Below are 14,761 nucleotides of genomic sequence, written 5' to 3'. Positions count from 1 at the left end.
TAGTTAATTTGCTTCAATTATGAGCCTGTCCTGCTAAATTAGAAGCAACAGGAATATGAGGAGCCAGAATTATACTTATGAGGCAGCTGACAAATCCTCAGAGCTCACAAAATCAAATCATTTACTCCTCATTGGTGCTCAAACACCCACTAGATAAAAGCTGCAGTTTATTCTTAAACATCTGATGGAACTTGGACTGTATGTTACCAGTAGTAAAGTAAAATCAAAGTCCTTGTGCATTCATGTCAATGTTTGTGGTACTGTTACCATTTTCACTATAACCCATAAGCCTTCCAGGGTTTCTCTTTTGACCACTAAAAATAACTCAGGCTGATTAGGACATGAAAAATAGCAAAGTTTTTTTATAAGTTTTTCCTTCAATCATGGGGAAGTTTTAGGTGTAGCAGCACGTTATCCAGTGCTGGGATGAATCAGGTAGATCAGGAGGGGTCTTGCAGGTAAAGCTGGCCAACACTTAATGTCTCCAAAGCTTCTTTCATGACATAATACACCACAGGTCAGATTGAAATGGATCCAGGATCAGTGTTTCAGGAGGCTTTATCTCTGCCTGGCCTCTGAGGACACCTAACCTAGCTCCTCCTCCCTCCTGGGGTGTAATGCTGTGTTGCTGTCCCATCACTTGACAGGACAAATCTGCTTGTCCCAAGGGTGGAAGAGCCATTGCATTCCTGTTGTGTGGCTGTGCACGACGGGTGCCTGGTATCAGCATGTCAGACAGTTCAGGCAGCTGTAGTGTGGCTGCTAAAATAGCTCCAGAGGGTAAGCAGACTCTCGGGTCATGGTCATCAGTAGCATTTTGAAAACATAAAATTACAGTTTGTTTGCTCTTATATATGCTCACATACTTGTGCAGATGTTTGTTTATCTACCTCTTATTCCCCTTTTAAAAAGGACATTTTTTTAAAAAGTTATCTCCATGCTAATGAAGGGATCTCCAACAAATAACTTTAACACACTTATAAGAGGATGAGAATGTACCTTCAGTTCAGTAGATAAACAACCACGCAAGGTTTAAATTTAGCTTTGTTTTATTTTTGTAAATGAGAACAGGAAGCGAAGGCACATCTGTGTGTGCACGCTGCCAAAGTGAATTACAGGCAAGAGGGATTCAGGAATAGGCACCACAGGCAGCAACTCTGCACCTCCCCTCCCAGCTACCTGCGCTGGCACAATCACTGTTGCCACTGTTGCACCTTAGACTTGTTTGGGAGATCCACTGTTGCTCTTTACAAACTTCTGTATTGAAATTGCTTTTCTAGACGAGTGCATCAAGAGTTTAAAACAGCTGATCCTCACCCCGATGTTTGCTGCTTCTCCCTTCCTCTGCAAGCAGCTGGGCTTAATGAGCCGGAACACAAATGGGCCAAGAATAGGCACACATACACAAACTCATGTCTGTGTATATATCTGTACATGTATATAAATTTGTATCTTCAGATTATTCTATTGCCCTGGCTTTCACAGGGCCACAAGTTGAACCTCTATTGACTTCAGAAGGGAACAGTGTCATCCACCCTGTTTGCAATGCATTTTTGCTGCAGAATTGGCTCCTAGAGAGGAGCGAGTCACTTGTGATAGGAAACCTTCCCCTATGCCACAAAAAAAAAAAAATGTTATTGTACGTCACCATAGGAGCTGCCTCATCTTACTCTGTATAGGGTAATACAGGCTATCATCTGCTGGCCTCCTGCCCAGCCCACCTGGCAGCTTGGTCATCCTGCAGCCTCCAAGGACCACTGAAGCAATGGAGAACATCAGACACCCCTGCCCAGGGTGAATTTCTAATATTCATTTGCTACACACAACAGACACAGCTTTTAGATAAATACTGCACATGGCCGCCACCACGTTTTCAATGTTGACTCTAACTGCACTTTGCTTTCTTGATGCACTTGGGAGGAACTGGGCCAAAACGACCCTGGATTTCAAGTACTGCCACAGCAACATGCATAAGTAATAGCCTTAATTTTCTACTCATTCTTCTTCCCCACCCTTTATCGGTGTATTCAAGCTCGATAGGAGCATGCCTTTAAATCATCTGCAGACAAAACTGGATTTAGGCCCAATTATTATGTTCCATTCAGGCTCACATCCTTTTTTTTTTAGAAAAAAGCATACCAGCAAGTGCAAATAAGCACCACATAAATCTTATGTTTAATGTCATTTGTTTTGTACCCAACTTTCATCCAACAAACTTCTGACAAAACGTACAGTTCCGCTCTCATGAGCTGCAAGAATCAAGCCTGTAAGGTCAAACTTAGGCCTGGTGCAAATGGCTGCAATTTCCAGTGATCTCCATCGAGTCTCACTGCTTGTGCTAGAGCTGAATTTGGCCTCTGATCTTTCCCTTGCATGCCAGAAAGACTGAATTCTTTTCCCTCAGCCTCTAATATGTCATCAGTGTCTTTTTCATGCTCTACAGTCAAAGAGACTGCTGAGCCATATAGCTAGCCCTGGGCCTCCTTCTATTACTGTATGTACCTAGATTAAAAATCAAATGGTAACATATTTCAGTATCCATTAAGCAATTCTGAGGATTTTTTCCTGACTGCTGTGGGAATATCTCTCTACATATTTTAGACAAGTGTGTGCAGCTCTAGGTGCCTTTGCTGCAAAATCAGAAGATTAAAACTACAGATATGTCTCCCATTTGGAAAAAATACAAGTTTTCTCTATGAGCCTAGATATGTAGGGCCAGGAACGACAATCTGAATGTGGAATTTAATTCTGGATTGCAGCCTACTGTATTTTATCAAATGCCATTCCTGTAACTGTAGCCTGTGAAAATGACACTCTCATGGGTAAAAACACTGTGGAGACCAGAAAAACAAAATTAGTCATGTTGGTTTTTGATTTGCTATTTTTGCATATATTGTTTATTAGGGGATTTATGGAACACTTCCATCAAAACAAATGAGGGCACCTTTGCACCATTTTAGAAAGAAAAGTATGTCTTGCTTGCATGTGTCTGCTCTAAGGAGACATCCACAAAATAAACTGAAAACTTCTCCTTCTTTGTCATCCTCGTACCAGCTATTTAGGCAAAGTCCATGAACTAGAATGGTTCTTTGTAATATGCTTTGTCAGCTAGGAAACACAAAGCTTTTTCAGACTACCATGAGGCAAAAATTCTGAAAATCTCTTTTTCTTCTAAAAGCATCAGTCAATTTAACTCACTGTCTCCAAGTCTCTAGTATCAAAGGGGACTGTAGGCAGTATTGCCTTCTTCCATTGGCACCTGATATCCAAAACCGAGGACATGTTTGCAGACGTTTGAGTGCCTGTTTTGGCTCTTGGGATGATGACTTGGGAAAGAGAGATCTGTTCCCCTAAGGGAACAAGGGTGCAAGCCACACGGGATGGAGTAAGAGTCCCGCTGTGTACTGTGTTGTGATATGTTGATAAACCTCCACAAGCGAATTGAAAGGAAGTTCATTGGGAAAAGATGACTAACCAGAACAAAAACTTGGCTCGAGGCATTACAGGTATATTTCAGTTATATATATATCAGAGAATGAGTTTCATATTGTCCAACATGTAGAAGAGCACAGGAGACACAAAGCCTGCCTCAAGGAATTTAAGATCTAGGAAAACAAGAACTAAGCAGCAGTTAAAATACATAAAGCAAAACATGAGCAGAAGTTGGCATCATAAACCAGAAGTGCAGATACTCTACTCTGGTTTTAATTTGGTAAATCTAGTATTTGTGAGTGCTTGTGGCTAGCCATATAACCCACAACCCCTCTATCTCCAAATGAAACTTCAGGGCAGTCAGTTTAAGGATGTGTGTCACTATTAATAAAAAAAAGTTCAGTGCTTGATGTAGGCTGCTACAGCACTGTTAGCCTACGTGTATGGTCAGTCCAGGGAACCTGAGCTGAGGGCGCCACTGCAATAGTCTGGGGCCTGGTACCAGGCTCTTATGTTAACAATGGGGGAGCCCAAGGCATTCATTCTCCCCCAGTGGCCTAATTCAAGTGCTATCTGCAATACTTGCATGCACAAGGTAAAATTTCATGCTTACTCCTTTTGGAAAGTATTTTCTTCTATATTGCTGCATGCTTTGTTAAGGTCCCCATGTGTTGCCTGATCTACTCGAGAGGTGGCGTCCCTGGCTATGGGGAGGCTGGATTAAAATGATCTCTAAGATCCTTTCCAGCCTAGGACATTCTATGATTCTATGATTCTATGAATTTACCTTACTGGGTGCACTTTGGAAGTGTAATTAAACAGTAAACTAAGAACCTGTGTATTATGCTGTGTAAATTTGCATTTGCGAAACATGGGAGGAGAATAATGGCAGCATCTCCCTTTTGTAGACAAATTAATGTAATCCTGTTGTTTTGGTCTACAACAAGCTGAAGAGAATACGAATAAATTAAGCTGACCCACCCTGCGTATGCAGAATTATTATTTTTTTTCTGCCAACATTCAATCTGCACAGCTGGGGCAATATAGAAAATAAAATATTGTGTAAGGAAAGAAATCTGCTGCTGAATAAGAATGGGCCTATACTGCCTGAATGACAATCAGTTGACATTCAATTATCATGTTAATTGAATTAAAGTAAGCTAGAAATGACTTAATTCCATAAGTATATTCTTGTGTCAAGTTACTTATTTAATAATTGTTGCTTGCTTGACAGTGGAGGGGATAATGACCTTTTAAAAGATTTCTGAGGTGTTAAAAATAAAATTAAATATTGTCGCTATACACTACAGATTAGCAGCAGAACTGCTTCTTGTTACAAGAAAAATGTTAATGTGTTATTGGAAATGATGTGTTTCATAATTTGGCACTGTCTTAAGCATGAAACTCAAAAAAGCTCCAGCGACTTAAATGATGACACAAGCCTTTTTACTTCCCGTAAGCGCTGCAAGGATGCAACTCTGTTATACTTACTACAACACAAAAATATTTAAGCCTGAGGGCTAGAAATTCTCATAGCTGAAAAAAAAAAAGAAAAAAACCCCAGGAGTTTGGGAGGGGCAACTGACGTGCTCATACCTGTTTGAGGTGCTCCTACAAATGCTAAGGATGCTCCCCACTTACCCTTGCGTTCATAAGCCCCTAGTACAAGTCCAGTCTAGCACAAAATCAGTTAAATGGTACCCACTGGCAGGGCCGCATTCATTTGCCTTCAGAGAAAATTATTGACAGCCAGCCATTGTTGCTACTCACGAAAATTAACAGTGGTCCAGACAGGCAAAATTTATCCTAATTTTTACTGTAAGCCAGAACAAATCAGAAGTTCCAAAACTAACCTTGAGGGTCATATATGCCACTTGTGTGCTAACTTAAACAGTGGATATCTTCAAAATGACAACGGCATATAGACAGCGAGAGTTCAAGGTATTGTTCTCAGAGAACATACTGGTGGCCTTACAAGGATGAAGTGGGATGACCTGACCACCCTCTAGACAAACCATCCTGCAGGAACCATTCTGGCCAGCAAAAAGAACCAAAGCAGGCTGGGGTCATCAAAACCCTTTCCTCATCCAGTAAGGACTTTTTTACTATAATCAGCTTCTATTACATGGTTAATGTTTGTATTACCATGGAAGACATGGTATTCTTTAAGACTGTTATTGTTTCACTGGAAGACCAAAGAAAAGAGGGCAAGACAGAATATACAGTGGACATGGTAGATGTATAGGTAGGAAATAATTGAATAATGGCTGTATGATGATGTTCCTGCAAAGCAGATGGAGGTTTACAGAACTGTTACTAGCTTCATATTGAGTTAACCTTGTGCAATATGACTATTTGAGGGAAAAGTCACATCCCAAAGGACTTTTTCAATATGCTGTGACTGTAAGAGCACAGCAGGAGTGTATATTTTTTATATTTGTGTAATGCAAAATAAAACCCGATGCGGAAGCAGTAGATACATGATCTTTTGAAGATCATTATTCTGTGTAAAAAGTCTTTGTTCAGCTCTGTGTTTTAAACTGGCTATCAGAATGATGCAGAGGCATTGCAATATACAAAGCGATATAATTTAGTCCTTGTTCTGTAGGTCAAGCTAAATTCATTTTAGCAGCAAGGAACAGATTGTTGACTAATTTTTTATTCATTTTCAAAACAAACAGTACATTTCCATAATAATCACAAGCAATTACAACTTAAAAGGCAAATTGCCACTATTTTTTTTGCAAAACAATAGGAGATCAGTCAATACCGTATATTTATCTCAATCTGGAGAAATTACAAGGGTGCACATATACACTTGCACAGCTAAAACCAATCTTTTTTCTTCTCTGTCTTTGTATTTACAATTTTAGAATCCTAAGACTTCTCTGTTTCCATTACGATCTTTTGCTTCCCTGGGAAGCAAAATCTTTAATCCTTTTAGGCAGCCTCTGAGTTTTGCCAGCCTATATCTGAGGTTTGTTCTATCTCTGAAAGCAAAGCCTCAGTGAAACAAAAAAAATGTTTCATGTTCTTTATAAAAATAGTGTTGTACTGGATCCTTCCAGCCTGACACTACCACTCTCGCTTTGTAGTCTGCAACTGTATTGTCTTCTGTGTGTGCTCAGGCCCTCTCCATTATGGGACTGCTGGTTTTGGTAGACTATTAGACGATCAAAAGGGATCACTTTAAAGTTTCATATCAAAAGAGATCACTTTAAAGTTTCAAAAAGTTTATCCTTCTGGGGAGGAGATGTATGTGTGTGTTTTTCCAGCTGTGGAATTCAGGAGAACGCCCCAAAAGTATCATAAATAGCTTTGCCCATCTTTTACCTTTGAATCAATAGCCCAGTTAACTAGGCAGTGTGGAGTTGGAGGGAGAAGGTGAATAATTTTTACTGGAGGCTCTCTGAAGCTGCCCAGGTTGAGCACTTTGCTGGAGAAGCAGACAGCAGAGACTCAAAGCTGGAGTTCCATTTTGTGTGATATTGTGAATCTCAAATGCCCATGAGCACATGAATTAGTCTCTGGCACGTGACTTAAAAATTCTGAAATTCAACAGCAATAAAAAAGTAAATTTTCTTTCCCTTTACTTATTTACTTTTAAATCTTCTGTTTAAATATTCTTTAAACTTCTTCCTGAAACAATGAAGTCTAGACATCTGTCCTTCTTGGTTACATGAAACCAAGATGTTTGCATGACGCCTGAATCTACCCTTTTAGAAGAAAAACAAACAAGCACGAAGTAGTGAGAAACTCATGGTAATGTTTGTAAAGAGAAATGCTGATCTGTTCTCGAATCTGTCAATGACGTGTCTAAAACAAATCATTAAATGGCATCCATGGGTCAGAAACTGTTTCTCCTCCCAAGAACTTTCAACTCAAAATACCCACACATGTTTTTCTGACATCATGTTACTGTATTGCTATGCGGTCCTGCCTAACCCTGCAGATAATCTTTGATCTTGAAATTTGGGCAAAATTGAAGTGATTCTCCAAACTCTTTAATCTATTATGAGATTGTGCACATGCCACATTTAAAATAATTTAGTGAGTTGAGAGAAATGTACGGAAATAGACGCATGCTCCTGAGAAGTTAATTAGACTAAGACTGGAATAATGACTAACATTTATTATTCTTAGCAGCTCCATGAAGCTTCTTTGACTGCCCCCAACAGTTTACCCAGGGAAGGGAGAAAGCCGCTTTGGCTGACCTGTGTGGTGCTGTCATCTCCTTCTAAGCTCAAATGTCTTTCTGCACATTTTCATCTTACCCAGAGGATTTTGACTCATCTCTAGTAGTGGAAGCCAGTGGAGAGGACCTCGCCAGCCTTCCCCAATGCGTAAAGGTCCCATTTGCAAGTACACCCCATGCTTCCCTTTGAACAATTAAACCTGAGATGCTACGAGGGATATTGTTTCTTCAGCACTCCTGGGTAGTTAAAGGGTGTTTCACAGTTGGAACAATATTTTCTTTAAAATATCTGATGTTTTATTATTTCACTCTTTAAGCAATACAAGGAGGAAAGGCTGTTTACTTAGAAGGACTTTATGAAGATGCGTGAGACACGCTGGTGATATATAAAAACAAAACCAGATTAATTTACCAATGTGACACTCTTTGTTTTTAGGTATACAAAAAGAAAACTGAAGCTGCCAAGAAGGAATATCTGAAGCAGTTAGCTGCCTACAGAGCAAGCCTTGTATCCAAGGTAACACGTAATATATATACATACACACATACATATAGTGACACTGCAAACCATTTTCAGCATTTATGTGGTGCTGAACACCGTAGCACTTAGTGCAAATAGCCTTGTTTGTTATCACCTTGAGCTTAGGTTTAAGGTGCCAGTGCTCGATAAACACGATCATCTCCCCACGTAAAGGTGTCTTTTCCCTTTTGGTCATAGAGACTGCACTTCAGGCTCGGGGCGTCATCACAGTTCAACAGAAGAAGGAGATACCAGTAAAAAGTCCTCAATATAACAAACACACCATACCAGGCAGTCACAGTACTGGCTCTAAGGGGAAAAAAACATTTCATACACAAAAGGCCTGGTTTTGATTTGGGGTTTTTTTAAGAACTTTTTTTTACCTTGTAATCACAGTACAGAAAAAGTCAAGCTCAGTTCATATAGCAAATTTTCATATGAAAATGTGAATTTTCCTTTCAAATCAAGGAAGTAATTTGTGTGATCACAGCTTGGTCATCATAGGCTCTGGTCACCAAGGCTCTTATACTAGGACACATCAGTGTATCCCTATTGCATAGCTCCTAGCAATTTTCTAAATTCTTCTCTAGCAATTTTCTAAATTGATTTATATAAACATTTTTAGTGCCCATAATTTTGTAATAGACTCTTTAAAATTTGTATCAGACTTTAAAATATCCTGAAGAATATGAAATTGCTTCACTGTGTCAATATGAGAAACCAATTGAGCGACTTCAGAATCATATCAGTTAGAACCACTTGTTTTGGGCCTGTCAAAACAAGTTTAGATATGTTTTGTTTTTACATAAATAAAATTAATTTTAGAGGTAAAAATGGCAATGTGGAGGACTGGTATGTATGACATAAATTTCTGATAGTTTTGAATGGTTTTGGAGTGGTTGGTCCTGTGTTATACTTCTTTCTGTGTTATATTAGTTTTTACACATTTTCAGGGGAAGACTATATGATTAGCCATACAAGGAGCTATGATGCATCCTTCTGCATTATCTTATTATTTGTTCAGTGTTTGTTCTGAATTTAAAAGTCTGAAATATGCTTGTTACCTCGTTCATTTTTAGGGGTTGTGTTTTATGCATTTTAATTTTACGGCTACCATCATAAATTCTAATGCATTTAAAGTGATTTACGGGATACCTTTAATTTCTTTCCTAGGGCTTTCTGATTCTAGAAATACTCACTGCCTTCAGAAAGGGTACCACATGAACACAAATATCTTTTGTTAATAGCCAGCTTGTTGGCAAAATATAGGTCTAAAAAATTTGAAATATTCCAGTAAGTTTGGAAAAAATGCATGTAGCCAGCTATGCACTTCTGAAAATAACTTTCATGACATTATTCAGCACATTATGGACTGTTTACATAACATTCTATATAGATTAATTTTGAAGTAACATATTAAAAAAAGAGATTTTTTTTATTTTGGGTTTCTTTTGGAAACAGAAAAAAGTATATTGATGTTTTCTGAGATCTGTTTCTAGAAAAATATTAAAAGATTATTAATCAGTTTGGTGCATTAAGCCATTTGTGCATATATTTCAATTTGTTGTTAGTCAGAAATGCACTGGAGCATTTTCTTAACTTTTAAGCAATTATTTAAATTCTGTCCATAATGTAATGTTTTCCTCCTGCGTGGAGAGTATCAAAATATAAGCTTAATGAAGCCACGTACTGATTGCTTGCTCTCATGAACAGGCTCAATGAAGCCAACAGAGCTGGCATGTAACTAAAGCGAGTCCATTTTGGAATAAGCATGTAAAATACCCAGATGTAATACTGTATCAATATATTCTAAATTATAATTATTAAATATTTATATGGCACCAGAAGAGTTGCAGTTCTTTAGACAAGCATGTAAACATGAAGAAATACATATAATACATTACTAAGATTGTTTGGAGTCCATCTGGTCTTTTATGTCAATGTGTTATATCATCATCCATAGAAGCTTCTTTTAGGGAATTTTATTAAGATTCCAAGAACTCACTCTCAGAAGTTAAGACATGCCAAAAGTAGCAAACCTTTTCCAAAAATACTTTGATACAATATTAATGATTTGATCCCATGGTATGATTTAAACTTTATACCACACTCTGTGTGAGTCTCATTTCATAGGCTTATAATCAGGTGTTCACCCTGGGAGTTCCCGTGCTGTATTTACTACATGTTGTTTAACCTTGCTTCTTTACAGGATTTTCTGTGCTGCTCATCCCAAAAGTGTTTTAGTATAAAAAAAAAATCATAGTAATACTCTCGAGTAGGAAGTTTGTATTGTCTATATTTTCAAACCCAACTAAATGATTGCAAAATCCAGTTTTTGGTAATTTTGGGTGTCCTGCCTGGGACATCTAGAATTTCCTTTTTTAGAGTATTTGACCAATATTACACCCTTCATGTTCACAGCAGAGCTCCGATGACTTCAGGGTCAGCTGTATGGCAGCTGTGAGATGTTCAGTTGTGCTTCACATCACATCAGGATGTGCTCTTACTATCACTTCCCAGAGGATCGTGCCTGTGGGAAGAGGCAAACACAAGCAGGCAAGGGTGTTGCTCAGGTCCCGTGTCTCCAGCTCAGCAGGTGTCTTGCACCTCCCAAAGCAGCTGCTTTACCAGTTTCCTAACTACTGACCATTGATTCTGCCCCTTTTTTTCAGCAAGTATTGCCAGTTTTTAAACAACTAGTGAGCATAGGACTTGTATGGCTGTGTTTGTGAGTGTTTTTCTACATTTATTTGCAAATCTTCATTTTTCTGAAGAGCAAAGAAATGGAAATATGCCATATTATACCTGAGCGGACCAGACCTGGAGCTGAATTCACTGCACCCATGTTGTCCATTCCATATACTAGAATATTTAGAATAGAAGATTGCAGAGAAATGGGGTAAATCTCCCTTTGCCCGCAGATTTCTTAGCCTCTGTCTGACAGCAGAATAATGAAATTCAGTAGTATGGGTTTCCATCCCAAGCTCTGGAGTGTGAGTGGAGTACTAGGTGGGGATGGTGGGCTTCTTCATGATACTACATGGGCACATAGTGAAGGAAACCAGAGATGAAGATGAGAGACAGACTACCTGCTCTTCATCAGAGAAAGCAACCAGTTTGGGAGAGCTCACATGGAGGAATAGTCTCAGGTGCTTTCTCAGATGATACATGTTTATTATTTTGAGTGTCATTTCATTGGGGAGATGAATATTAATCTTAGACACAATCTGTCATTGTCCCTCACAGAGTTCAAGTTCCTCTTCCCTTCCTCTTCCCTTAAAGAAGGGCACCCAAATTTTGGGGGAGGCATAGAGTGCTTTCCTCTGCATTCGTGACAAAACTCAGAGAAAGCAACCAGTTTGGGAGAGCTCACATGGAGGAATAGTCTCAGGTGCTTTCTCAGATGATACATGTTTATAATTTTGAGTGTCATTTCATTGGGGAGATGAATATTAATCTTAGACACAATCTGTCATTGTCCCTTACAGAGTTCAAGTTCCTCTTCCCTTGCATCTTAAAGAAGGGCACCCAAATTTTGGGGAAGGCATAGAGTGCTTTCCTCTGCATTCTTGACAAAACCGAGCAGTTCTGGGTGGAGTTTGTCACACATGCACACACAGAAGTCACACACTGAGTATGTACAACTATGTATAATTTCAGACTGTATTATTTGACATAACTGAAGAGAATGTAAGTGTCACCAGCAGCTTAGGTAATAGGAATGCCAGCCCATCTCTAGTGCACTTTTAAATGCTTTAGTGATGTCTTAATAAACTAGGGCTACCACCCAATAGATAAGGTAAACATGTAATTGTGTAAATATGCGTTAATCACCATTTAATTTACCAGTTTATTTACCGTATCTTCTACTTTTTTAGAATGATTGAAATTAATGGTGCTGTTGCTGAGTTTGTTCATGTGTGTAGAAGTTGATATCTAAAGTAAAAATCACATTACAAAGCATTATATATTCTGCTCTGCAGATTACCATATTGCTTATAGTACTGACTAAGCCTTTACATTGTAAACAAGTGTCTTTATATTTGCCCTTAGTTGCAACTTTTAGTACTATTCAGGTCCAGAAATGCAGTCTCTGGTATCTGGTAATTTGTACAGCATTACATAAAATGCTGTGAATTGCAATTTTACTTTTTCATAAAACAAGCACTTTTTGTAGCTTAACCAGCCTTTTTTCTGGCTGACATTTAAGTTTTTGCTGCATCTTTCAAATATTTGTATTTAATACATATATATATGGGTAAATGTTAAATACTTTCATATATTATGTATGTGTATCTATGTACGTTTATGTAACAGTATAAGCATATTAAGTTTTTGACATGCAGTATATATATGTGCATATAAGTGATACATATATGTATGTTAACTATAGCAGTACAAGTTTAGCTGTTTAAATAGTACCGAGAAGATCTCTCTTCCCTGTTTTGTTTTCTCTGGCTAAATGAATCTTTAATTCTCTCTGTGTAGTGACACAACTTCAAGTTTCATGCAGACGTATTTTAGCAGCTATGGCTGAAGCTAAAACCTCTCAGCAAGGAGAATATTATTCGAATTCAAAGTACTCAGGCATATTTCAAAACTGATGCTGTATCTAAGTCAAAGTGGTGTCCTCACTTGACATTGCAGCAAATGCATTGGATGTTTTTAAGTTCTGTGGACAGTACAAATCCTTAGGACATGTAAAATTGCTTCTTGAAGTATATGGCAGATGTAGCTTTCCTAGCCCATCACCTTGCAATTACATTTCATAGAAAAAAAAACACCTAAATGTCAGATCTAGTATGACTGTCATTGTCCTAATGCCATTAGCACAGCAATTTGTAACCAGAGAGTTTCCAGGCACCCAAAGTATCGATTACACTGGCTATGGCTATGTTATAATACAATTGAATAGCCTAAGGAATTCGAATCTTTTAAGACTGCAGTTGTTTGAGCTACTTGTAGAAATCAAAATGGAGACCATATTAAAATAAAAAAACAAAACCCCAAACTCAGCCAGTAATGTTGGTATTAGTTTCCCATTTGATATGTGTATGCAGTGAGAGCACTTACCTAACAAATAAAAAGGCAAAAAATATGTTAGCTCTCCCGGCTCGTGCATCTCTCCACTCCAAAGTAAATGTGAATATGTTCTCCCCACAATTATCCGTAGCCCAGTGAAACCCAAATTCTTTTCTGCATAGTGGCCAAGCTTCAGATTTTGGGGAGCACTGTATCCTGGCTCACTGTTCCCTGAAATATGCAGCTGCTGGATTTTAGGATCTTTCTTTTGGAAACAAAATTCTGAATATCTCTTGACAGAGTAGGTGACGGAACTGTCTCATTTCCTGGTCATTGCTTTAATCAGTTGGCTATCACATACAAGGAGAGCAGCATCCCTTCTGCTGCTGGCAGAAAGGAACCTGGTTTCTGCTTTTTGAGGTAGCAGTTTCCTATATTATGTCTAGCCCCAGTCCATGCAGATGTTTTGGAATTTCATAAAACAGTTTAGGCTGTTCTCAGTGAAAGCATCAGAAAAAGAATAAATCAGAAATATGGTTATGTTTGATGCGAGATTTTTTTTCTCTTTTTTTTGTAGCTATTAAAGTGCTACAAGGCATTTGGCAATATTTCCCTTAAAACAATAACAAAACAAATAAAAACTCCAAACAGAATGATGACATGCACGTACAGCTTTTGCTTTTTTTCGATTAAACATTAGAATCCCTGACTGGGAAAGCTATAATGTAAGGCTTTTACGTCAGGCATTTCATGCTTCTGTGGTATCTCTGTCTTTTGTTCTTACAATGTAGTCAGAAATTTTCAAGCAATCAAAAATAAAATAATGTGTGTGCAAGTATGTGATGTATCAGAGTATCTGGTAAGTGAACATGGTTATTTATAAACCAATTGTCTAATCTGATAATAACAAAAATCTAACCGTTTCGTCTAGCAAGGAGACCAACTACCAACTTCAGCTGAAAATGTAGAGCAAACTATATTTAAGTTAATGCCGTGAATTCTATTTGAGGCTAAATCGTGTGAAGCTTTATGTTCAGCAGTGCAAAAACCGGTAGATGCTCTCACATAATTTCTGCCAAAAATGGCAGAAATGTCTTGAGCTTGAGAGAAGCCAGATTTTGATTTGGAGAGGAACTGTGTTTGTTTTTGAAGTGAGTTAATAAAACTAGATTTCACTATTAGCCTAGTGCTTCCATTTGGGGAATTAAAACACTTGTATCAAATTAAAGTTGCATATCCTTTATCACATGTACCCAGGTTACATTCATAAAACATCCATTTTTACTTACATACCCTGAATGAATCCATGACAATCCCCTGTAGATGATGACAAAATGTATATTTAGATTTGAAGATGTTCTTCTGAGCCACCTTGGCTAATTATAGATGACAACCCATGGCTTACTCCTTTGTTCTGAAACATCAAGAATATGTCAAAAAACTTTCTGAACTCTCTGGAGTCCCAGATGTTGTTATTGCAATAGGTGACTGGAATTAACAAAATACAAAACGTAACTTGCTAAGAGCCTCTTGTGACCTAGGTAGGAAGGCAGCTGTACTGTAAATATGTATGTGAGTTCTCTGCTGGAGCA

General features: G+C 38.2%; 1 protein-coding gene across 1 annotated transcript in view; it reads left to right on the top strand.

Moving 5' to 3' along the window:
• Positions 1 to 14,761, top strand: part of TOX (thymocyte selection-associated high mobility group box) — a 47,754-nt gene that overhangs the window by 12,346 nt on the left and 20,647 nt on the right. Inside the window, exon 3 of the mRNA XM_009875847.1 lies at positions 8,064 to 8,144. Within this exon, the coding sequence (XP_009874149.1) occupies positions 8,064 to 8,144 (81 nt within the window). The remainder of the gene's footprint in view (positions 1 to 8,063; positions 8,145 to 14,761) is intronic.

The sequence above is a fragment of the Apaloderma vittatum genome, unplaced genomic scaffold, assembly GCF_000703405.1.
Source record: "Apaloderma vittatum isolate BGI_N311 unplaced genomic scaffold, ASM70340v1 scaffold1749, whole genome shotgun sequence".
Taxonomy (NCBI): Eukaryota; Metazoa; Chordata; class Aves; order Trogoniformes; family Trogonidae; genus Apaloderma; species Apaloderma vittatum.
The sequence above is the reverse complement of the archived record's forward strand: the minus strand, read 5'-3'. Positions and strand labels throughout refer to the sequence as shown.